At 42.4% G+C, this 27363-nt stretch overlaps 1 protein-coding gene across 6 annotated transcripts in view; it reads right to left on the bottom strand.

The window, feature by feature from the left end:
• Positions 1-27363, bottom strand: part of PTPRU (protein tyrosine phosphatase receptor type U) — a 248438-nt gene that overhangs the window by 56075 nt on the left and 165000 nt on the right. For 3 of the 6 annotated variants that reach the window (XM_075335997.1, XM_075335998.1, XM_075336000.1), the window contains 2 exons: positions 7282-7299; positions 6446-6482 (listed from right to left, as the gene is read on the bottom strand). In XM_075335997.1, the coding sequence (XP_075192112.1) occupies positions 6446-6482; positions 7282-7299 (55 nt within the window). The remainder of the gene's footprint in view (positions 1-6445; positions 6483-7281; positions 7300-27363) is intronic. The other 3 variants (XM_075335999.1, XM_075336001.1, XM_075336002.1) reach the window with 1 other exon arrangement.

The following is a 27363-nucleotide window of genomic DNA, read 5'->3' as shown; positions in this document are numbered from 1 at the left end:
GCCTCCGGACCCGGGGGTCACGTCGCTCTCCAAGGGGTGTAGTGGTGGTATACGCAGGGGTTGTGGGGTGGTTATGTTGTACAGTTCATGACGCCACCCACGGGTCGTGGTGATGATGGACACCACCGCTGCGGCGAAGGTACGGGGGCTCCCGGGAGCGGTGTAGTGGCGCAGCTTGGTGTTAACCCCTCCGTGGGTAGGGGCGGTGTGTCGCGGGGCCCGGTAGTGAGGTTGCAGGGTGCAGGGTTGCAGTGCGGTTCGATGCCCGAGGGCACTGGTGTACTCACGATTAAACCACACAGAGTCACTGGTAAACCAAACGGGGTGACGAACGGGGCCCGCAGTCGGCTGCAGTTTCTCCAGATAGGTTGGTAATGTCCGCCTTTCTCCTGCACCTGTATGTGATCTTGGCTACTGTGCCTGGGCCCTAGTAGCCCGCTCCCCGGCGTATATGTGTCGTAGGAGCCCGTTTGCCCGCAGACGATGACCCCTTGGATCTCTGGCCTTTGGCGATGGCTCCTATCCGGACGGGTTGGGCTGTTGCCTCAATCGGGACTTAGGTGGGAATGAACCCCTGAGGTCCAAACCGTAATCAGTTGATTTGACTATGGTGGTGGCTTATAGACTAGTTCGGGGTCTGAGTACCCTGCCTGGTGCTCCGGTATCCAGTTAGCTCCCCGGTTCGGTTCAGGTGGGCCACTACCCTGTCCCGGTCCCTTACGGTTCCGCCGGTCTTATTCCCGGTCTCCTGCAGGTGGCCACTACCGTCTGCCTGCCTGACTGATCTGGGGTCCTAGGCTTCAACCCAGGCCCCACACAGAACTGTGCTTCTCTCTTTTCCTCTCCCCAAACTTCACTTCTCCTAACAGCTTGTGTTTTCCCTGCCTCAGGCCAGCAGACTCCTCGGAGGGCGTGTCTTTCCGCCTGACTCCGCTCACCTGGTGTGCCTGTCTGACTCTGAGGGAGGCAATCAGGTCTTTTGGTTGACTGGTGGTATCTTACTGGGGTGGGGTGTATGTGGTGAGTGTAATGACCTGTGACCCCTAGGGTGTCCAGGGCGTCACACCCACACCAGGCTCTCAACAGAGATTGTGCATTGACAGTGAGGTGTCAATCACAGCAGGAGGCCTGTCGGACTGGCATGCATGTGAGTTTCTAGTCCTTTAATGTTAATCACAGGGTAATAAACTCTTTAGTTTACGTAAACAATTGCACACACAGTCATAAGAGAAGCACAGTGGCTTTTTGTTCTTGAACTCCTCATGCTGTCGTCAGCTTACATAGCAAAAACCTGCTAAAGGATTCCTTTTGCATAGTCAGGAGTCAATATAAATATGGCTATATTATAACTGAATTTATCTATATGCTTTAAATAGTTCTAAGTCATTTTTGCACTTTTGAGCCATTTCGAAAATCTGCCTTAGGCCCCCTTCACACGTCCGTGAAACACGTGCGTGTTTGTTCCGTTTCCGTATATACCGGAGACACGGACAAACATGCACCAATGTTAATCTATGATTGTGGTCACACGTGCGTTATTTCATTATGTCCGTGTATGCGTGTCCGTGATCCGTATGTGTTTGCGTTTTGCAAGGATGCATATCCGTTATCTGCACGGAGCACGCACACGTGGACACAATGAAAGTCTTTGGGTATGTGCACACACGTTAGTAAACACGTATGCATCTACCTATAGTCCGTGTCCGTTTGGTGTTTTTATTTCTAGTGATGTCGGCCATTCTTTCTATTTCTGTGTATGTCGGTCAATCTCCCTGAGTCCATCGGTCGGTCTCTCTGTCTCTCTCTCTGTCTGTCCCTCTCTCACAGTCTGTCGGTCAGTTTCTCCCCCTCTCTCATACTTACCGTTCCCCGATCACCGGCGCGGCGCTGCACGGCATTCACACTGCTGCGGCGGCTTTTACTATTTTGAAAAAGCCGGCCGCTCATTAAACAATCTCGTATTCCCTGCTTTCCCCGCCCACCGGCGCCTATGATTGGTTGCAGTGAGACACGCCCCCACGCTGAGTGACAGGTGTCTCACTGCACCCAATCACAGCAGCCGGTGGGCGTGTCTATACTGTGCAGAGAAATAAATAAATAATTAAAAAAAACGGCTGCGGTCCCCCCCCATTTTAATACCAGCCAGATAAAGCCAAACGGCTGAAGGCTGGTATTCTCAGGATGGGGAGCTCAACGTTATGGGGAGCCCCCCACCCTAGCAATATCAGTCAGCAGCTACCCAAAATTGCCGCATACATTAGATGCGACAGTTCTGGGACTGTACCCGGCTCTTCCCGATTTGCCCTGGTGCTTTGGCAAATCGGGGTAATAAGGAGTTAATGGCAGCCCATAGCTGCCACTAAATCCTAGGTTAATCATGTCAGGCGTCTCCCCGAGATTCCTTTCATGATTAATCTGTAAATTACAGTAAATAAACACACACAGCCGAAGAATCCTTTATTAGAAATAAAAAACACAAACATATACCCTGGTTCACCAATTTAATCAGCCCGAAAAAGCCCTCCATGTCCGGCGTCATCCAGGAGGGTCCAGCGTCGCTTCCAGCTCTGCTGCATGAAGGTGACAGGAGCAGCAGAAGACACCGCCGCTCCGGTCAGCTCCACGCAGCAACTGAAGACAGCCGCGCGATCAGCTGAGCTGTCACTGAGGTTACTCGCTGTCACTGGATCCAGCGTTGACAGCGGGTAACCTCAGTGACAGCTCAGCTGATCGCGCGGCATTCTTCATTTGCCGCGTGGAGCTGTCAGGAGCGGCGGTGTCTTCTGCAGCTCCTGTCACCTCCATGCAGCAGAGCTGGAAGCGACGCTGGACCATCCTGGATGACGCCGGACATGGAGGGCTTTTTCGGGCTGATTAAATTGTTGAACCAGGGTATATGTTTGTGTTTTTTATTTCTAATAAATGATTTTTTTCGGGTGTGTGTGTTTATTTACTGTAACTTACAGATTAATCATGAAAGGAATCTCGGGGAGACGCCTGACATGATTAATCTAGGATTTAGTGGCAGCTATGGGCTGCCATTAACTCCTTATTACCCCGATTTGCAAAAGCACCAGGGCAAATCGGGAAGAGCCGGGTACAGTCCCAGAACTGTCGCATATAATGTATGCGGCAATTCTGGGCGGCTGCTGACTGATATTGTTAGGCTGGGGGGCTCCCCATAACGTGGGGCTCCCCATCCTGAGAATACCAGCCTTCAGCCGTATGGCTTTATCTGGCTGGTATTAAAATGGGGGGACCGCACGCCGGTTTTTTTAATTATTTATTTATTTATTTTACTGCACAGTATAGACACGCCCACCGGCTGCTGTGATTGGCTGCAGTGAGACACCTGTCACTCAGCGTGGGGGCGTGTCTCACTGCAACCAATCATAGGCGCCAGTGGGCGGGGAAAGCAGGGAATACGATATTGTTTAATGAGTGGCGAGCTTTTTCTAAATAGTAAAAGCCGCCGCAGCAGTGTGAATGCCGTGCAGCGCCGCGCCGGTGATCGGTGAGTATGAGAGAGGGGGGGGGAACTTCAGTCACTCGGGGGATTAGCGGTCACCGGTGAATCCTTCACAGGTGACCGCTAATCAGTACTCGACACAGACAGAGCAGCGCTATGAGGATGAAGTCGGGTGAAGTTCACCCGAGTTCATTCTCATAGCGCAACTCTGTCGGCTGTCAGCCGACATTTATAAACGACATTGTGCATCACACACACAGACATTCCACGTACACATACACGTTCATTCCACATGCACACACGGACGTTCTACACACAAACACGGCTAGCATACGCAATTCACACAGATGCTACACGGACCATAAAAACGGACACAAAAACGGGACACGGACCCGAAAAACGGCCCGTAACACACGTGCGTGTTTTTCATGGGCGTGTGAAGGGGGCCTTAAAGGGGTTGTCGACTTTATCTTTTATTTGTGTTGGGGCACTAATTAAATAGAATCTGTCAGCAGGTTTTTGCCACCCCATCTGAGAGCAGCATGATGTAGGGGAAGACACCCTGATTCCAGTTATGAATCACTTTATTGGTTGCTGAAGCTTAGATTACAAACTATTTTCCCTGGTGCTGTTCTACCAGTTCTCTGAATGCTGAGCTCTGTATAACCTCGCCCACATCACTGATTGGCTATTTTCTGTGTTTTCTTTGCATAAGCAGAAATCTGCCAAATCAGTAGTGGAAGTATAGTTGTACTAAAAGGCAACAAGCTCAGTAGTCTTTTATTGATAATCACCTGCTGATAAAATAGTGATTTTATACAATACTACAGCAATCATCCCAGTAAGTGACACATTGTTGGAATCTATGACTATATTATCTCAGATTAGGTGGCAAAAAGCTGGTGACAGATTCCCTTTAACATATACAGCTCTGGCAAAAATTAAGAGACCATTGTAAAATGTACAGTTTTTCTGATTTTTCTCTTTATAGGTATATTTTGAGTAAAATGTAAATTGTTCTTTTATTCTATAAACTACTGACAACATGTATCAAAATTTCCAAGCAATAAATTTTGTATTTATTTTCTGAAAATGAGAAATGGTCAAAATTAAAAAAAAATGCATTGCTTTCAGACCTCAAATAATGCAAAGAAAAGAAGTTCATAATCATTTAGAAACAACAATACTAATGTTTTACCTCAGGAAGATATCAGAAATCAATATTTTGTGGAATAAGCATGATCTTTAATCACAGCTTTCATGCGTCTTGACATGCTTTCCACCAGTCTGTCACACTGATTTTGGGTGACCTGGCGCAAAAATGTAAGCAGTTTTTCTTTGTTTGATGGCTTGTGACTATCCATCTTCCTCTTGATTACATTCCAGAGGTTTTTAATGGGATTTAGGTCGGGAGATTGGGCTGATCATGACATGGTTTTTATGTGATGGTCCTTCATCCACACATTTATTGACTAGCTGTGTGGCATCATGGTACATTATCCTGCTAGAAAAAACAGTCCTCAGAGTTGGAAAACATTGCCTGAGCAGAAGGAAGTTTTTTCCAGTATAACCTTGTATGCGGCTTGAGTAATACGTCCTTCGCAAAGTTTAATCTGCCCAATTCCAGCCTTGCTGAAGCATCCCCAAATCATCAACAATCCTCCACCAAATTTCACAGTGGGTGCAAGACATTGTGGCTTGTACGCCTCTCCAGGTCTCTATCTAACCATTAGACAACCAGTTGATGGGCAAAGCTGAAAATTAGACTCATCAGAGAAGATTACCTTACTCCAGTCCTCTATGGTCCAATCCTTATGATCTTTGCCAAATTGCAGCCTCACTCTCCTTTGCTTCTCATTGATGAAAGACTTTTTTTCTAGCTTTACATGACTTGAGCACTCCTTCTAGGAGCCTGTTACAAATTGTTGTTGCCATGTACTTCACCCCAGCTGCCATTTGCCATTCCTTTTGTAGGTCACTTGATGTCATCCTGCGGTTGCTGAGTGACAATCAAATAAGATGACGGTCATCCCGGTCAGTGGAGAGTCACTTTCGCCCTCTGCCGGTTCATAGCATTGTTGTCCAGAATGTCTGCTGCTTGACCTTATTGTAATGGACTGTCGTCTTAGAAATTTTAAGGATGGAGGCAACATGACATTCACTGTATCCCTCTGCTAGTAAAGCCAGAATTGAGCCCTTCTTTTCCTCACTCAAGACTTTTCTTTTCATCTCCTTTGGCATGGTATGTTATTTTTTCATTCCTATTACTTTTGGAATATTACTAGCACTTGTTTTGCCATCCAGCTTGTCCTATTGCAAGAGGATTGTGAAGACCACAGCAGTGTTTTTTATACTTTCCCTTGTTAAATAAGATTTGGTTCAGGTGATCACCTAATCAGAAGCACATCAAGTAAAACGAGGTGTTCTCTGGGTGGAATTCAACTGACACTGGAATGGAATGGCTGTCAGACATGTAGATAAGCTGATTTTTATAAAACTGTGCGGTGGTCTCTTAATTTTTGCCAGAGCTGTAAGTATTACAGGTTCTCCTCTTCTACTTGTTAGTACTACCTTCTTTACAGATAGCACAACATTTGTGTTTTTAAAATCTCTAGTGATGGAGCAGTCGGACTGTTGAATAGGTGCGATCACATGCTCATTCATCAACTGCCATCTTTTATGCTGTGTAATCTGCAAGGAAAACTGTACTAACAATCTACGGTGCGTCACAAAGGAAAAGATCAGTGCCAAACTTGTAATACTGTTTTTCCTTCCTGCATTTGAATCATTTCAGTGAGGATTTGCTATTTTGAAAGTCACAATTATCTAGAAGAAATGGACCTTCTACACATACAATAAAAAGATGTCAGCAGTTTTCAAACAGTTGTATCCAAGAAATATGAAAAAAATAAGGCTCATCTTTTTCTTCCCTTATAAGATCAAGTGATACGGTGTTTCAATTATTGACTTACTCACCTTGTGTTGCAATGAAGTGGTTTGATCTGTGATAACCCTACAATCAAAAATAAAAATATGTGTAAATATATTTCTTGTATTACCCATTGTCTAGCATTCCCACCATGCATTTTGACAAGCACTGTAATCCACAAATAAGGAGAAGGACATAAGATTAGGGAAGACAGACAAATGATGTGTGCATTAATTAATCCTTAAACCATCAACCTATAACAGGACAACCACATTCCAGAAATAAGACTGGAGAATAGAATGGTAGAAGTGAGGAAATTATGGATGGTATGAGAAGCAGGTTGGGAACCATTCCTGAAAGAAACCTTTTCAAGAAGAGCTCCTTGTGTCTGAAGGCAAAAGTAGAAAAACTTAGAAACTAAATTTAAAGTTATGCAGATTGCAAACCTTACTTGAAGGTCCATGAGTTTGAGATCTTAGCAAGATTACCAGCCTTCAGCGGAAACATGTATTTATTATGTATTATGTAACATGGAAATGTGAAAAAAAATGATGGGCAGAGCAAGTTTAGAGGAAAAAAAAAAGGAAAACTGGTATGGTGGAAGGGGAAAGGATAAGGATGCATGAGAAACATAATATATAGTGGGCTATAAGAAAGGAATAAGGCAAGGTATAAAGACAGAGGGCGACCAAAGAGGTAAAAAGGCTGAGAAGTTCAAAGATTTTTGGGAAGCTGTTTATAATTAAATCATATAGTAGAATGTATACATTTCTGGAAAGAGAATATGCTAAATATAAGTGTATTATCCTCTACTGTTTATCCCAGGGCAGTAAAGCACCTGGTTATGGGAGATGGAGAATAGGATCACAAGCTTGATACTCACTTCTCTGTTTATCCGGATCTACCGGTGATCCCAAAGACAGAAAGACAGTGAAAGGGGGCACAGATGTTAAGGAGGGAAAAGTGGGAAAAAAATAGAAACAAACAGATAAATGAAGGGAAAAAGATTGGGAAGATTGAAAGGGGAGCAAAAATAAATAAAATGTAGATATTTTAATGAGAAAGGGATAGACGATTGACCAGGAAAACAAAAGAATTTATAAGTGGGTGAAACATTAGTATGAGACCAGGAATGGTAGAGATTGGATAAGGTGAAAAAAACAAAATGCAGTAGATAGAGAAAAGGCAGCAGAGAAAAGAAAGGATAAAGATGTATTAGCAGAAACAAAAAGACAGGCAGCATAGTACTACTAAGAAATAAAGGACGATTTCCCAATAGATACATTTATGGCATATACATTCAATATAAACAATTCGTGTCAGTTGCTTACCCAAAGTAGCTACAATTAGCAAAGCAAGATATGGTCTCAAAAGTAACGTGGTAACAATTTAAAATATAACTTTTAATAGTTCATAATAAAAGAAAGAAATTTATGACCACACAACATAAAAGGTTGTAAAACCAACCTAAATGACTAGGGCCCGAAACAGGCTCCTACTATTACCAAATTAGGACACAGGCACGGTAGGAAAGTAACTCACCGTAACCGTAAAAATAAGGTGACCAAACAGAGTTGTCACCCCAATATGCACACCAAGATATACCACACTTAAATATACAGTGCTTAAGACAGTCACTAGGACCAATAATTAGGTCCTGCAATGGTAAATAAATAATACAAAAGGTTGTCCAATAGAGGGGGGGGAAGACCCTTCAGCCACACAATACCCCTCAACTGGCAACACTCTGACCTTAGTTTGTACTTAGACCTCCCAACGCGTTTCTTAATTCACTTAGTCATCAGGGGACTGTGGTCAAGAAACCAAGGGCTTCAGTATGAAGCAGACTTCCTGCATGGTGTGTCAGGGCATGGCATAAAGCATATACATTCGATATACCATAAAACGGCCATTCTTTGGACAGCCATTAGTGGCAATCTGTTTACATATTTTTCATTCAGGATTATACTGTAATAGCAGGTACCACTTTTCTTGGAAGTACACAGATCGGATCCCAACTGATCAAACATTAAAAACATATCCAATGGTTATTTTGTAAAATGTCAATAGCTGGAATACTCCATTCACCACTTTACAACACAGTAAATAGAAAACCGGAACAGAAGTAAGTGCCAAATGTTTATCGACAATGGAGCCCCAGGACATTCCTGAAAGTTTAAACTACTTTTGTCCAAATTGTGAAATATAAAACATGTAGGGCTTTTTGTCAATGTCAATTTCCATACTTTTCTAACAAAGATCTCCAATAATAATGTCATATAAGCTGGGGCTACATAGCATGGCTCAAGTGAATGAGCTCACATTGTGATCCAACAAGCAGTTCTCGAAAATTCAGACCCAGTTTTATTTTTTGCGACTTGTTAGTCACAATGAATACCTTGTGGGTCATAATGTAACCCAATTCACTTGCGGTATGCTGCAGTGTAGCAGTGGTATACAGAGATCTTTGGCCATGTGACTTGTGTATTTTGCAGATCACATTGCGATGTATGGTATAACTGCTCTTCATGTCAGCCTTTCTCAAATCTGAAATAAGGCCTTGTCTACACTTCAGAGCTTTCCATCCATTTTATTTTTTCTTAAAATATAAAGTAGATAAAAAAAGAGAAAAATAATATGTACTTCCATTCAATTTTTTTGTGCATAGGATCATTTATGGCTTAGCTTTAAAAAGAATATAAAAAAATATGAAAACACTGATCAATACTTAAATGTGCATAAGGTTTAAAGAGTAGACAATGCCCATTACCTGTACATTATAAACTCTCATACTATTATCATCAGTGTTTTGGCTTCGAGTTTCACCAGTGTTTAGTCATTGAGTAAATTTTTACCATTACTATTTCATCAATGTTTTTCACATATGAAAAAATAAAAATAAATAAACTGCAAAACGTCTCCTATCGATTACAATGTTAATCACAGACAAAACATGGATGGCACACTGATGCAGATAAAACATGTACTGGAAAATTGGACTTCTGAATAAAGCCTAATGAGCATTTATATTTTATTTACTTTACCTACATGATAGGCACTAAAATACTCTGCAAATCGGTGAGGGTCAGGGTCCCAAGATCTCACCGATCACTTGTGAGCTGGTAGAAAAAGCACCAGTGCTCATACTTGATCACCATTTCAACATGGAACGTGGACCAGCGGTGGGATCCACATAGATCAGGATCTTTTAACCTATCCTGTTGATAAGTTAAAAGTTGCAAACTTATTTCTACACCAGTCAACACACAGTAACATTGCAAACCTGGAGAGGAGTTAAGAGCTCAATGAGCAGCATCAAGCAGGGGCAAGGCATATGGAAGTAGGCAGGACAAAGGTATAGGTAGCTAAGTACAAAAGAAGGGCTAGGGATAAAAGTGCCATGGAGACTATCACACCCTAGTAAACAGGTGCTGGCTGAGACATTTAGTCTTGGAGACAAGCACAAAGCACTTTCCCATAAGTGTTGTGACCTATCCTACACTTGGGTCTCATGTAGCACTCAATATATATGTATCTGTACAGCTACTACCAACTTATTTCATAAAACGCATAGCCTCTTTCTGCTGTATAATTACAAATTAATCACAAATGGATTACTTATTGTTAATGGTTGAGTAGGTTTTGCAAAACCATGCGGCCAAGAACAACAAGCCAGTAATTGGCACATCATTTCTAATTATACAGTGGAAAAATACTGCAATTTAAATCCCCCAGACACCGCCCAATCACAACCACTTACCCCCTAGCAGTAAAAATCTCCCCATACCGTAGTATAATAACACTCCCTCCCCCTTCATTAGAATATCATATCCCCCATGTAGTGATCACCTGTACTATAATAATTAATACTCCCACCCAATTAATAGCATTCCACTTCAGTAATCAGCTGCCCCATTCCCCAGATTATAATCACACACTCCATGTATATAACAATACAGGTCTGAAAGGGTAAAATAGTTTGAAAAGTAAGAGATGATTTTAATGTATTTTCAATCTCTGCACTCAATAACAAAAACATCTAAAAAATTCCATTATGTACAGTGACTCCATAGGCTTTATCTTGCACCATACTTTGAGCCCTTTGCATCATCTTTATTGTCTACTTGGTTATCAGGGCAAGGTGTGTGCTCCACATGTAGAGTGTTCTGTTTCTATAGAACTACAATAGTGGTCTAAAGGGAAGAAAGAGAATTTTCCTTTTGGCTTGCCTATGATCTGGAGGAACCGCAAAATCATAGTGATGACTGCTACTTTTGTGTTTGCAACGTGGAGAGATTCAACCTTAAATATTAAGGAAGGGAATTATATAACCGTACCTCCTGTCCACGATTAGCTGTGTGCCTCACGTTCCAGAAATACCTGTCCATTCACCTCAGGAGACACTTGAAGATACACCTGATTCAGAAGATTCAGAACATGAAGAGCAGGATTCTGACAAAAACTTTCGTGCTAGTCCCAACTAGCCACAGCTTTTTTCACAGCTCAAATTAAATGATTTAGTAACATTCTGAAGAACATTTATGCTCTAGACTAAAAGAAAAGAACCTACTAGCTCCTGGTGCCTTTTATCATGGTACAGAAGCTCAGAAAAGGAATTCCTTCCATAGTTATCTCAAGACGGTGCGCTAGTGGATTGAAGTCATGTTCCAGGTCTGATGGAAATATGTAGCATTGTGTACAATGTGAGTGAGTTACACTCTTTATTGAGTCATCCAAAAAAAGTATGAAAGCTGTGCTACTGCCCAATAGCAGCAAGGATGTTTCAGGGTCTATAGGGCATTCTGTGCACTTGAAGGAAAACTATGAAAATGTATACATTATTCTTAAGAAAGTTAACTATGTGTCATGGTTCATGCATCGCTCTGCCGCTGTTGAGCCGGTGCAGGTATCTGTTCTGAGGTTTGGTCTCAGGGGAATGGCCTGTTCGGTATTGCCGCGTTCCAGGGGTCATGCCACCTTATATTGGTGCTGCTGCCTCCTGGACGCCGCCAGTGATATTTCCGGCTTTGCTACATGCTCTTCTCCTGTGAGAAGTACTGTTTTGTGTCCTGCTACCAGTTACCATTCGTCCTGTCCTCTGACCCTTCTGCCTGACCTAACCTCCGTCCCTCCTGCCCTGCCTGACCTCCGTCCCTCTTGTTCTGCCTGACCTCTGTTCCTACTGCCTGTTCTGTCCTTGGTCTGTCCTGCCCGACCTTCCCTCCGTACCTCTGTGTCCTCCGGATTCTGGTCTTGCTTTGTGTCCTCCACCCGCTCCCCCATGTTCACGTGCTCTCCCAGCATTCGACCTCGGCTCTGTTTTTTTACTTTGGCTTGTTTTCTCCCTGGTATAGACGTGACATCCTGGCATTGACCCTTTCAGTTTGTGTACCATGTGTACCAAGTTTCAGGGAGTGTCCGAAGCAAAAATGAAGGAAAGCATCCAAAATGTAAGTCCTTTGTGGAGAAAATGCTGAAATGTTTTATAGCCTTGGGTTGTCTGATGAATTTGAAAATACATTCTTTACATTCCCATTTGAACTACTTTCTTGAATACCTTGGTGCTGTTAGCCAACAGCAAGAAGAGACATTTCATCAGGATATAAATGAGATGGAAAAGCGATACCAAGGTAGATGGAATGTGAACAAGATGGCGGACTACTGCTGGCTGCTTCACAGAGGAGATCCACAGGCATTTTATAAGAGAAAAGGTATCAAGAGAAGCCTTGTAGTGAAAAGGAAAAAGTGCAATTAATTAATTTCCAATAAAGTTGCAGAATGAATGTTCTATAAATTTATATATACATAATACTGTGTATATTTTTGTCTACCATAAAGATCTTTATTGCTCATCTCACTTGTACATAATTTCACGTGTGTTTTATGCAAAATCCATATGTGATGGGTAAAAATAGAAGTGTTTTTAGAAATCAGGTCATAAAAAACATAAGAATAAATCACTGGATTTGAAACAATTTTCATAAACCCCAATTTTGCATAATTTTCTAATTTATCACCCACTAACTCAAATTAAAATGATGCCCACCACATAGTGAACCTCTATTGTATAGATAAATATATTTCACTAAAATAAACTGCCATAGCCATTATCTCAAAAGAACCAGAGTACTGCTGTTACTTTGCCACATAAAAAATAATAGTTGAGCACTGCCACCAGTTGAAATCAAGAGACCCACACACATCAGTGGTCGTCTGAAAACAGTGCTTAACACTAGGTGTAATACTGCACAAATGACAAATCTCATCTTTCGTCACAGCTAGTCACAGACAATGACTTCTCTAGGTGCACCAGAGCAGGTTTACTCCTCTCACACACCTTTATGTAGAATCGCACCCTGCAGTACATCACTTCTCTCAGCCCCTCTATATACAGCACCATCTTGCAGTATATCACTTGTCTCAGCCCCTCTATACACAGCCTCATCCCACAATACATCGCTCCTCTCAACCCAGTTTACAGCTTCTTCCTGCAGCCTCACTCCTCCCAGCCTCCTTTATATATAATACTATTCTGCATCAATCGTTTTAGCCCCCTCTATATACAATTCCATTCTGCAGAAACTTGTTCCTCAACAGCATCATGCAACACATTAGCCCTCACAGTCCCTCTATATACCGCCCCATCCTGCAATATATTGCTCCGCTTCGCCCCCTGTATGTGCAGCCCCTATTTTGCAGTATATCCCTCCTCTCAGCCCCCTGTATATACAGCCTCCATCTGCCATATATTGCTCCTACAAGCACCCTGCATATGAATCTTCCTTCCTACAGTATATCACCCCTCTCAACCCTCTGTATATGCAGCCCTTATATTCAGTACATTGCACCCCTCATTCCCCTTTATACACAGCCTCCATCTTTGATATATTGCTCCCATCAGCCCCCTTCTACCTGCAGCTTCCATTTACAGCTTATCACTAGCCTAGGCCACTTCTATACACAGCCTCCATCTGCAGTACATTGCTCCTCTCAGACTCCTGTATATTCAGCCTCTATTAGCCGAATATGACACTCCTTGCCCCACTTTATACAAAGCCTCTATGCAGTATATTGTTCCCATCAGTTCATACTATACACAGCTTCCATCTATATTATATCAGTCCCCTTGGTCACTTCTATACACAGCCTCCATCTGCAATTTATTACTCCCCTCTATACACAGCCTCCTATACATTCCTTAGGAGGCTGGGGGCAAATACATTACTGGGGAGGCTGTGGGCATATACATCACTGGGGAGGCTGAGAGCACACATCACTGGGGAGGCTAGGGCACATACATCACTGGGTAGGCTGGAGGCACGTACATCACTGGAGAAGCTGGGAGCCTATATATCACTGGAGAGGCTGTGGCACATACAGCACTGGGGAATCTTGGGGAAGGAACATCACTGGGGAGGCTGGGTGCACATGTACACATCACTGGGGAGGCAAGGGCGCATACATCAATGGGGAGGATGGGGGCACGTACATCACTGGGGAGGCTGGGGGAACACATCACTGGGGAGGCTGGGGAACATACATCACTGGGGAGGCTGGAGGCACACAACACTGGAGAGGCTGGAGGCTTATATATCACTGGGGAGGCTGCACCACATACAGCACTGCAGGGGCTGGGGGAACGAACATCACTGTGTAGGCTGGGTGCACATACAGTATGGAAGCAGCTGGGGGAACGTTTATCACTGGGTAGGCTGGAAGTACATACACTGGGGAAGTTGGGGCACATACATTACTCAGGAGGCTGGGGCACGTATATCAGTGAGGAGGATGGGACACATACATCACTGAGGAGGCTGGGGCACATATATCACTGGGGAAGTTCAGGAATGTACATCGTTGGGGAGCCTGGAGGCACATACAGCACTGCAAAGCCTGGGGGCATGTACATCACTGGGGAGGCTGGGGGCACATACATCACTAGGGAGGCTGGGGCTCATACGTCACTGGGAAGGCTGGTGCACATACATCACTGGGGAGTCTGGGGTCTATATATCACTGGGGAGGGCTGAAGTCATATACATTACTGGGGACGGTGGGGCTGCCACTGTTCTGTTCATCTGTGGCACATGAGTGCATCGGGAACTAACTCCGTAAACAAAGTATGTCCTCACAATGGGACTGGCCAGCATGAGCACGTAATCCTTCAATGCATGTGCACACAGCGTTCAATAAGGAACACTGAGTGTGCGTGTTCATAGTGCAAGTGGGGGGTTAAAGCAGCAGGCAAAATGTAGGTGCTGGCCTGAGCAATGCACAAATGTGTCCAAGGGCCACAGAAAAGGTCATTGTGGCCCGCATGTGGCCCGGAGATTCCCCACCTCTGTTCTAGGGGAATTGTGATTGTGTATAGTCAGTATAAAATAAATATCTATGGAGATAGCAATAATGGTAAACTTCAAATTAGAGTTTGCAATAAGATTGCTAACATAACTGAACAGGGAGAAAATAAAATACTGCAACAAATGGAAAAGAGAAAATAAAAATGGTGTCCTTATTATGGGGAAATTTAACAAAATATTACATAGGTGAAATACATAAGTATGAAACTTGAAACATTTAGTTGACTAAGGGAAGAGCTTAGTCTTGCAGACTGGGATCATTTTCTGGTAACTGGGGATATTGAACATAAATGGGGAGTGTTTAAAGATATATTATAAGAATAAGGTTATACCCTCTGGTAACAAAATATCCAGGAATAAAAAGAAACTATTGTGGTCAAATAGGGCCGTGCTAAGTATAAAAAGACAAAAACAAAAGGAATTTCAAATGGTAAAGGCAGAGAAGTCACAAATAGCATTGCAGGAGTGTAACGATGTCAATAGGACATGTAAAAAAAGAAATTAAGCTAGCAATATATATATACAGTGCCTTGTGAAAGTATTCAGCCCCCTTGAATTTTTCAACCTTTTCCCACATTTCAGGCTTCAAACATAAAGATAAAAAATTAAAATTTTATGGTGAAGAGTCAACATCAAGTGGGACACAATTGTGAAGTTGAACGAGATTTATTGCTTATTTTAAACTTTTATAAAAATAATAAACTGAAAAGTGGGGTGTGCAATATTATTCGTCCCCTTTAACACTAGAAGTCCCAGAGAGGGGTCATTTAACATTTCTACCTTTGGAACCCAGAGACGGGTCAAATGACCTGAAGGATTTTAGCTAACATCCTATAATCACCGTCTTTTGTTTTGTAATTAAGGCCATTACTGTCGCACCACAGGAGGTTGTTGTTTTCCATTGAGTTTAGCCATTTAGTTTCTAGTTTGTTCTATTCAGTTTATTGTATATCATTTGACCCTCTTTCGGGACTTCAGGGGGGAGCTCAAAATTTCTGGGACTTCTAGTGTTAAGTTAATACTTTCTAGCACCACCTTTTGCTGCGATTACAGCTGCAAGTCACTTGGATTATGTGTCTATCAGTTTTGCACATCGAGAGACTGAAATTCTTGCCCATTCTTCCTTTGCAAACAGCTCAAGCTGAGTGAGGTTGAATGGAGAGTGTTTGTGAACAGCAATTTTCAGCTCTTTCCACAGATTCTCAATTGGATTCAGGTCTTGACTTTGACTTTGCCATTCTAACACTTGGATACGTTTATTTGTGAACCATTCCATTGTAGATTTTCCTTTATGTTTGGGATCAATGTCTTGTTGGAAAACAAATCTCCATCCCAGTCTCAGGTCTTTTGCAGACTCCAACAGGTTTTCTTCAAGAATGGACCTGTATTTGGCTCCATCCATCTTCCCATCAATTTTAACCATCTTCCCTGTCCCTGCTGAAGAAATGCAGGCCCAAACCATGATGCTGCCACCACCATGTTTGACAATGGGGATGGTGTGTTCAGGGTGATGAGCTTTTACGCCAAACATATCGTTTGGCATTGTGCCCAAAAAGTTCGATTTTTGTTTCATCTGACCCGAGCACCTTCTTCCACATGTTTGGTGTGTCTCCCAGGTGGCTTGTGGCAAACTTTAAATGACACTTTTTATGGATATCATTGAGAAATTACTTTCTTCTTGCCACTCTTCCATAAAGGCCAGATTTGTGCAGTGTATGACTGATTGTTGTCCTATGGACAGACTCTCCCTCCTCAGCTGTAGATCTCTGCAGTTCATCCAGAGTGATCATGGGCCTCTTGGCTGCATCTCTGATCAGTCTTCTTGTTTGAGATTACATTTTTGAGGGACGGCCGGGTCTTGGTATATTTGCAGTGGTATGATACTCCTTCCATTTCAATATGAACGCTTGCACAATGCTTCTTGGGATGTTTAAAGTTGTGGAAATCTTTTTTTAACCAAATGCGGGCTTTAAACTTCTCCACAACAGTATCACGGACCTGCCTGTTGTGTTCCTTGGTCTTCATGATGCTCTCTGCACTTTAAATAGAACACTGAGACTATCACAAAGCAGGTGCATTTATACGGAGACTTGATTACACACAGGTGGCTTATATTTATCATCATCAGTCATTTAGGACAACATTGGATCATTCAGAGATCCTCAATGAACTTCTGGAGTGAGTTTGCTGCACTGAAAGTAAAGGGGACGAATAATATTGCACGCCCCAATTTTCAGTTTATTCTTTTTTTAAAAGTTTAAAATAAGCAATACATTTCGTTCACCTTCACAATTGTGTCCCACTTGTTGTTGATTCTTCACCATAACATTAAAATTTTTATCTTTATGTTTGAAGCCTGAAATGTGGGAGAAGGTTGAAAAGGGGGCCGAATACTTTCGCAAGGCAGTGTATCAGTCACTTTCTATCATAATGATAGAAATAGAATTTAATTGAAGGGGACAAGGGGGAGGCTGAGATCTTAAAAGCATACTTTCCATTAGATATCATTCAGCAAAGCGGCAAACAAGGTTCTCTACCCAATATAACCAACTTAACGCAAGAAGACGTACGGCAGTGTCTGAGCAAATTAAGTATTGATAAAGCCCCTAGGCCAAATGTTATTCATCCATGCTTATTGAGGGAGTTGAGGTCAGTAATTGACAGACAACTGTATCTCATCTTCTTAGACGCTTGTAATAGAATAAATGCTACAAGATTGGAGGTAGGCTGATGTGCTATCAATATTCAAAAAGGATCAGAAGATGGATCCAGGTAACTACCATCCGGCAACTTTGACATTAGTAGGGAGTTAAATTTTTTAAGGCATTATAAGAGGTGATTTGTAAAAGTACAGCATATAGCAAAGAACAATATAATAACTGATAGCTCATATAATAGCTGCTTATATTAGGAGGTAAGTGCGAATATGGAAGTTGATAAAGAGGTGAATGTAATTTTAAAAAGCATTTGATACAGTAACACAAAACAGCCTTGTTCTGAAGCTTCATAATTAGGAACAAAGGGACACAATATACACATGGGTAAAAAAATATTTACGGGACAGGAAGCAAAGTGTCGTTCGAAAATGGTGCATTCTCTAAATTGTATAAAGTCAGCAGTGGGGACCAGAAGTATCAGTATTAGGTCTAATTCTTTTTAATCCCATTATAATTACAATTTAAAAAATTCCAGGGAATTGAAGTGGACAAAAGAGATTTTTCTTATAAAAAATTCTAAATTTTATTTGTTAATTTGATTAAAAAGCAATGGAGACAAAAAAGTTTTTTTCAGCTCATCCCAATGATTATTGCTACAGCTGGCTCCTGGATCCAGGACGGTGCAAGGAAATAGACTCCGTGTCCAGGAGTGCAATGCAAGAAACTGTAGGAATGTGCTCCAATCCAGCAACACGTCCAGGAAAATTCTTTATAAATAAAACTTCATTTTATTGAAAATATTTTAAAACTAACATCAAAGAGAGTGTCAGTTCTGCTACTGGAAAACGTTACAAAACGTGTTTCATTTGGTTAACATATGTCTATGACTAAGGGCCACATGGCCTGAAACGCGTAAGACGCTGTTTTTTATCTTGGATGTCCTGCTAACGCATGTTAGTTTTATAATATTTTCAATAAAATGAAGTTTTATTTATAAAGAATTTTCCTGGACGTGTTGCTAGATTGGAGCACATTCCTACAGTTTCTTGATTAAAAAGCATTACATTTAAATGGCCTGGTGGAACACTAAGGCTATGTGCACACGGTGAGTTTTTCACAGCGCTTGTGCACGTTTTTCGGGTGCGTTTTTGGTCTGAAAAACTGCATGAATGTCTATAGGTTTTCATTTTTGCTCTCCGCACAGTGCAGTTATGTTTTAGGTGTGTTTTTGTGGTGACCAAAAAGATGCAACATGTCAATTCTTTCTGCGTTTTTGTCAGCATTTTTCACACATGCATTGCACTGGAAAAAATGCAGCAAAAAAACGCGTCAAAAACGCAGTAAAACGTGCAAAAATGCATGCATTTTTTTATGCGTTTCTTACCGCGGGTGCGTTTTTCTGAGGTTTTTTTATGGGACAGTAGAAATACAGTAGAGCATTATGTTCATCATGATTGGGGACAGAGAATCCTCCATGCTCCAGGTAGAGACATTACTCAGCATAATCCTTTAGTTGCTCCATCAAAAATCTTTCTTCCTCCACTACATATAAAGTTGGGATTGATTAAAAACTTTGTGAAAGCCATGGCAAAGACAAATTCACCAGTACGTCATAGATATTCTCCAGCATTTCACCAGCAAAACTGAAGGAAGGGGTATTTGTTGGTCCTCAGATCAGAGAGCTTATGAGAGATGATGGGTTTGAAGCAACTCTAAATGATAAGGAATTGAGATCTTGTGGATCTGTGAAAACGTCTTAGGAAAAAATAAATCTCCAGAATATATTGAAGGTGTTGAAGAACTGCTAAATGCAGACCAGTGTCTTGGATGTCGCATGTCTCTGAAAATGCACTTTTTGTATTCACATTTGGATTTTTTTCACTCAAAATCTCGGGGATGTAAGTGATGAACAAGGTGAGCGGTTTCACCAGGAAATTAAAGTAATGGAACACCGCTATCAGGGATTTTGGAATGACTCAATGATGGTAGATTACTGTTGGATGTTATATAGGGACAACCCTGAAAAATCGTATGAACGACAGTATAATGGCAAGCACTTTTAATTATTTTGCATGGGAATTATTTTGGTTCAATAAAAACTGTTTTGTAAGGTGAAGCATTTTTTCTGATATGTAAATTACTGTTTTCTTAGTGTCGCCAGTATATTTCCTATACCTTATAATAATGATGCTGCTCCATGGAAACTATATGTGCTACAGAAAAACTATATACATTTTTGAAATGAGGACAAAAAGATGATTCAGAAAAGCACAAAGTCGCCTGCGATGATTACAAAAAATATTTTTTGTAGACCTGTGTTATTATTACGTTGTAAATGTGATTGAGAACAAAGTGAGTAGAACAATAAAAAAAATACCTAGATGGTATAATATTACAGAATGATCTTAATAAGATGTCTGCATGTGCAAAAATATTGAGCAAGGAAGTTTTAAGTTGATATATGTAAAGTGAGGTGTGCCGCCCCCGTGTCAGCAGCCGGGCTGCTCGGATCCGGATCCGCGGTGGCTCGAGGGGAGTCTGGACCTGGGGGTCATGCGGCCACTCAAATGAAGGGGGTATTTACAGGGGATTATATATTTAGAGTTCGTGACACCAGCCGTGATGTGTGGTAATGTGGAGTACCACCGCTGCAGTTGGGAGTACCCGGGAGCGATGGAGTGGTGCAGCTAGGTGTTGAAACCCTCCACGGGTAGGGGGGATACCCCGGGACTCGGTGATGGTGTTTGCGGAGTGCCGTTCAGGGTGAGAGGGTCACTTGCATACTCACTTAGTCCATAAAGCTGACACCGACAACTGGATAAACCAAAGTTCTGTATACCGCTGCCGCTGAGGGGAGCTAGTTTGGGTCCCGTCCCCACCGGTGTTGCCTGGTGATCCGTGACCTTCCTCCTGGCACTAAGTTCACTTGTCTGTTGGTCCCTGTTGTATGGAACTAGTTGGGTCCCGCTCCCCAGTGTGGCTAACTGTGGGAGCTTGCTCTTGGGATTTTCTGGACCGTTTTAGTGGAAAGTCCTATCCCCCTCATTGCGCTAGTACCCCGATTTTGGAGCGGATGGAGAGCGGATCTTGAAGGCTCCGTTCTCGTCGGGTAAATTGTCAGGTTGCCTGAAGCTACTCCCTGACCTAGGGTCCACGTACCTCGTCGTGCCCTGGTCTCAGCCCGGTGATGGTACAAGGTCTGCAGTCATTATTCCAGCCCTTTAGAGAACAAACTTGCCTTCTGTTTTGGTCAAATATTTAATAGTTTGATTCACCGGTCCAGAGCATCTGATGCCACTTTTCTGCATCTCAGGTTCTATGTTTTTGTGCATAGCTTGGTCTTGTTTCCTTGTCAAAGGTATAGTCTCAATTCTTCCATGAAGACCACTTTTGGCCAAACTACTTTGAAAAATGAATGGCTTCCATGTTTGAGCTGATAGCATTGCTGGCCATTTTACAATTTTAAATGGAATTAAGCATAATGTCTTTTATATGCTGCACTGCATTCTTGGAGGACCAAAACATCCATTGTCTTCAACGTTGATCATGACCATTGAGGAAGGATTCTCCAGTCGTGCTGTGTGTGTGTGTTACCCACCAATACCATCTGTAAATAATACACGGACTGCAAGTGACTTGGTTTTAAATTGGCCACAGCAGCCTTTATTACCTATTATTTACATTCTAAACACAAGGGGGCGCCGTCCAACGGGCGACCCCAACAAATAACAATAGGTAACACAGTAACCAATACAGTAAATATATAACCCTGAGTAGGCCCAGTCCAGGAACAACTTCTCACCCCAATATCCCTGGCCGCAACACACCGACCCAGAGATGAGGTATTAATCACCAACGGATTAATACCCCCAACTTTGCAGAACCCTGTGCCTGCAACATCCCGGAACCCGGAGCCACCATACCAAGATGGTGTTTCTCTGTCCAGTTACCAGTGCCTTCAACCGCCTCTGGACCAGACCTACCCCCCGCTGCTGTGACAAAGAAAACAACCCAGCCAAATATTCCCCTCAGTAGTAAAACACAAGGAAGGGTGGGCGGGGATCGCTCCATATCCGGAAGTCAAGAGAGAGGGGGTAAGACAAAGTTCCTTACTTACACCCCTCATCTGCCCCACCTCTTCCTCCAGAGAACTACTCCTACCCACTAATCCCTTTTTCTGCCCTATACACAACCATTCCTGTACCTATTAACCCCATCACTCCTTCCCTTCCCTCTAGTCATGTCGCCCCTCCACCCTATGGGTTCCATGGCTTTCTTTACTTGGGGTTTCTTCAAAAGTAAGTGCTTGAACAGCACATCTTCAAACCCCAGAATGGTTTGATACTCTGATTACGCAGTACAAAAGTACATTATGTCTTGAGACTGAGCTCAGTTGTGCAATGTTATATAACCTGTGACATGATACTATCTTACACAACCTCACCTCTGTAGAACAGTTTAAATGTTCCTCACAGAGTATGCACCAATTTCTTTCAGTTAATGATTATGCTTCAAGCTACATATGAAAATGATTTTCATTACCACCTGTTTAACATAATTGGTTGCTTATACACTTGTCTATAATCTTCTAAAATCTCTGACTTTGTGCAATTGTACCTAGAAGAACTGAAGGCAAGGGATGATGGCACCAAATTTTCACACAGTTTTGCATGAACTTCGTCGACTATCATGGCAGCGTCAGGCTCTCTTCACATTGCAGATTCTGACATTCTGCCCAATGGTTTCTCTGATCAACACATGCCGACTCGGGCATCAACCTGCTGTGTGCTCAGTCATAGTCAGGCTAGCAAGAGTTAACCTGTGATGGTCTGCTTGTTAGGATCCTTTGATCCCACCACAGCCTATAAAAAAAACTCCATCAAAAATGTCTTTATTGGCACATCAAAATATAAAACAAAATTTAAAACAGAAAAGGAGAATGAAAACAGAGATAAAGCTCTGAGTGGTAATAGTTAATGAATAATAAAAGGAATGAATAGTTTATAAACTATTCAAAGTAAGATGTATACAGAAAATGAATACAAATAAATACACCATACACTGTGCATACTACCTTTGATCATATGTTGTGAGGAAGCCAATCACATCTCCTGCTCTCATATTAAGCTGGATGAAATCTTCTACCTATGCCAGCTATAGGCTATACTGTGTTGTTTCTGTGTATTTTGGTGTCCCAGACTATCTGGAAAGTGTTGCTTTTTGTCTGAAGTGATTGTGGAGTTTATCCGTCATCTTGTTGTTTCCTCCTTGCTCTTGTTTTCCTCCTTATCTTGTATTGTCTTGTACCCCTGTGAGTGCATGCTGTGTAAAAGAGTTTTGTTTTCCTCTGTCTATTTTTGTGGGTTGAATCTCACTCCTTTCCCGATCCCCCCTGGGGAATGTGGAGGGGGTATCAGATCAAGGCTGCCCAGGAGCAGGGCTAGGAAGGAGACTCAGGCATCTCCACCTTTAGGGGTATCCCTGAAACTAAGAATAGCATAGGGTCCCCTAGCATGAGGCTCAGCGTAGAAGCTACGGATTCCTGCTATCTCCATAGTAATTGCGACAAAAATATTTATTTGATGTTTCTTTTGTTCATTCACTTTGCATTTTAATAATTGATAAAAATAAACACTTTTAATAATTTTTTTATCATTCATTCTTACTTTGCAGCATTTTTCCCCCACCTGCCTAAAACATTTGTACAGTACTGTCCATTAAATGGAAATATCCTAAGGATTAAAGAACAGAAGAAGAACTTCTGGTTACAAGTAAGCTGAGCAGCAGTACTCAATGTCAGGCAGCAGCTGCAAAAGCAAATGAGAGTTTAAAGTGTATAAAAATAGAGGTAAACACCCTTGATAGCTGTGAAATATTACCCCTCTTGTAAAGTGGTTTAAAAGGCAGAAACTATATTATTATATATGATGGAATGTCTCTTATGAGAGGTTAGAAAATTGAACATGATAAGCTTAGAAAAAGACACCTCAGAGGTGATCTCATTTTCCTGTATAAAACCATGTCTGGTCAATTCAAAGAACTGGCACATGATTTGTTCTTTCCTCAGAACTAGGGAACATTCATTACATGTGGAAGAATGTGTCGCTTGTCACTATCCTATTCTCAGTGGGTGCCTGCCAAAAGCAGGATGCTGCTGGTTTGGGGTATGTAGCCCTGGAAGGTCCAAATGCACGAATAGTCTACTCCCTGATGAGCCAGTGGAAGGGTGAGACTCTGTTGCCTATTACATTGTGTGGTTTGCATGGTTTTGTGTTATATACCTTTGACTGTTGGGGATCCAATAAAGTCTACTTATTGTGGTTTTCACACCCTGTATTGTCTGAGTAGTGTTCTGCCCATGGGTACTGAGTTCAGGCATTTCATTGGGATGAGCTATGGTCCATGCAGTCTTTCTATAGGCGGCCGGGCCAGCAGATGAAAGCACCCACTGACCCCCATGTCTCCACATGTTGCCCAAAAAATGAACATCTATTGGGCAAGGTGATCCAAAAGCTAAAAAAAACTAAACCTGTCTCAAACAGCTTAGACAAGTTAGAAATGAAAGGAAATGGATGAGACAGGCAGAATCAAAGGCAGCTGAAACATCTGAACACCGGAAACGTCATCTTCAGGAGAAATGGATGAGGCAGGCTGAATCAAGGGGAGCTGGAATATCTGAATACCGGGAATGTTGTCTTCAGGAGAAACAGATGAGACAACGTGAATTAAATGTGCTGAAAAATCTGAACACTGGGAACGTCGTCTTCAGGAGAAACAGATGAGACAGGCTGGATCAAGAGAACATGAAATATCTGAACACTGGAAACGTTTTCAGGAGAAACAGAAGAGACAGGCTGAATAAAGGGAAGATGAAGCATCTGAACCCCGGGAACAGGAGAACAGGATGAGACATCCTGAAACAAAGGGAGCTGAAACTTTTGAACATCAGGAACATCGTCATCAAGGTAAACGGATGAGGCAGGCTGAATCAAGGGAAGCTGGAATATCTGAACACTGGGAACGTTGTCTTCAAGCTAAACAGATGAGACAACCTGAATTAAGGGAAGATGAAACATGTGAACCCCGGGAATGTCATCTTCAGGAGAATCGGATGAGACAGGGTGAATTAAAAGTGCTGAAACATCTGAACGCCGTGAACGTCTTCTTCAGGAAAAACGGATGAGACAGGCTGAACCAAGGGATGACTTGAGTTTGGAAGAGTTTAACTATGACTCAATTCAGACCTATAGGGAACATCTGAAAGTCATAATAGGCAAAACAGATGTAATATGCGAAAATAGTCAAGCAAAAACGTTTAACTTGGAACTCAAAATGGCAAAGTGGTGTCTAACCCCACTGGTTTGTCGTCTTCAGTAGAAACGGAAGAGCGAGGCTGAATCAAGGGAAACTGGAACATATGAACACCGGGAATGTTGGCTTCAAGATAAACGGATGAGACAGGGTGAATCAAGGGAAGATGAAACCTCTGAACACTGGGAACATCGTCCTCAGGAGAAGCGAATGAGACAGGCTGAATCAAGGGAAGCTTAAACATCTCAACAACGGGAACATCGTCTTTAGGAGAAACGAATGAGACAGGTTGAACCAAGGGATGTGGAAACATCAGAACAATGGGAATGTCATCTTCAGTAGAATCAGATGAGAGGCTGAATCAAGGGAAGCAGAAAGATCTGAACATTAGGAATGTCATCTTCAGGAGTTTCAGATGAGACAGGCTGAATCAAGGGATGACTTGAGTTTTGAAGTTTCACTACGACCCAATTCAGGACTTTAGGCCATATCTGAAAATCATAATAGGCAAAATGGATGTAATATGTGAAGACAGTCAAGCAAAAAAGTTTAACTGTGAATCACCTGGTATGTGCTGTTCAAATGGCAAAGTCGTGTGTAACCCCAAAAATCTTTTCATATATGCAACAGAAAGTAATGAAAAATGTTGTTTACAAAAAGCACTACAATAGACAGCTGTGTATCTGTAAATCAATTTTACTCCTTTCCCATTAACCACTTATAGGTTACACTCGGGGATGAGGGGAAGGTTTCCACTATGCTGTCCCCTCTTTTTTTATATTTGTGAAAGGATGGTACATTTTAATATTTAAAAACAATTCCTTCAAAAAGTAGTTGTTATTCGCCTCAGTGTTATGACAAATTTGTAAAAATAAACAACTGTTAAAAACTACCAAAAAAAACAAAACAAATTTTAAACGCTGAAGATATTAACTACAGAGTAAAACTCAAAATGCAACGTTAGCACGCGTAATAAACAATTCAACATATCATTTTTTGCGAACGAAGTCGGAGGTATTTTGCTAGTATTTGTATAATAATTATATTTCTAAATGTGTTATAGATAGATATCTTTAAAGTTTTAAGGGAATATATTTCTTCGAGACTTTATAAAGATGTCTATTCAGCAAGCAAATTGTAAGAAATAATACCATCTAAGAAAATAGCAAGTATACAAGATTAAAGGGGATGTCATCTTTTAACTAGAACTGGTCGAACTTGCAAAAAACCTGGACCGACGAGTTCCTGCTAAATTTAAAAAAAAACAAACAAAAAAACGGATCCACTTCGGAATCCAGTACCCACATAAATCTATGGGGACCAAAATCCGGAGATTAAAAACATTGGTGGAAGGGATAGGGAAGTAGGAGCGCACGCAGTGTTCTCACCAAGGCTGTGTCATGGTGGCACACTCCTTCCGGGTCACGCTTTCCCTTCTGGAGCCGATATTAAACCCTCATTGAATTCACTGTTTTTCCCGCCCACCAGCGCATGTAATTGGTTGCAGTTAGACACGCCCCCACCGTGAGTGTCAGCGTGTCCGCTGACTACAACCAATCACAGGCACCAGAACGGCCTGTGGGCAGGGAAAGCAGTGAAAGTGTCTGCAGGTCCGTATGGTGGTATAAAAATAAATAAAACAATTGGCGCAGGGTCCCCCATATTCTGATGCCAGCACAGATCAAGCCCACTGCTGCAGCCCCCAGCTGTCGGGCTTTATCTGTGCTGTGTATCAAAATAAGCCCAGAGTCACATGTGCGAGGGACTCGCATCACATCACCCGGCACGGCCTGTGCTCTCTGAACATGAGCGTGCAGATACATAGAAACACATATGGCAGACTTGCTCCTGTCAGAAGAGTGTGCGGCTGTTCCGGGTGATGACATGCTAGAATCGTGCAAGTCTGGCATGACATCACCCAGCACGGCCTGCCACTCTCCACACATGAGTGTGCAGGTACATAGAACCACATGCAGCCGACTAGCTCCTGTCAGAAGAGTGTGCGGCTGTGCCGGGTGTTGCGATGCCAAACTCGTGCGAGTCTGGCATGAAATCACCTGGCACGGCCTGCCGCTCTTCGAACATGAGCGTGCAGGTACATAGAAACACATGCGGCCGACCCGCTCCTGTTCGGCTGCTTTCACACATCCGGTTTTTGCTGAGCGGCACAATACGGCGCTTTGCAGAAAAAACGCAACTGGTTTTTTTTGCCACCGGTCGCGATTTACAATGCAAGCCTATGGACGCCGGATGCGGTGTCCTGCAGCAAAAACCGCATCCGGCCGCCGGATGCAGTTTTTTGAACTGCGCATGCTCAGTATCAAGCCGCATCCGTCAAAAAACGGACGGGCCGCATGGAAAAACTTATGCAATGGATCCGGTTTTTTTGCCGCATCCGTTGCATAGGTTTTTGAGCCGGATTGAGACGCACTGCAAAAACCGGATGTGTGAAAGCAGCCTTAGGAGAGTGTGCAGCTGTGCTGGGTGATGCGATGCGAGTGTGACTCTGACCTAAGAGAAACCGCATGAGTCATTTTTTATTTATTTAAATAAATAATTTTAAAAAAGAACGTAGTGCGTTCCCCCCAATTTTGATAACCAGCCAAGATAAACTATCACAGACTATATATTTAAAAC

This window comes from Anomaloglossus baeobatrachus, chromosome 2 (assembly GCF_048569485.1).
Source record: "Anomaloglossus baeobatrachus isolate aAnoBae1 chromosome 2, aAnoBae1.hap1, whole genome shotgun sequence".
NCBI lineage: Eukaryota > Metazoa > Chordata > Amphibia > Anura > Aromobatidae > Anomaloglossus > Anomaloglossus baeobatrachus.
The sequence above is the reverse complement of the archived record's forward strand: the minus strand, read 5'-3'. Positions and strand labels throughout refer to the sequence as shown.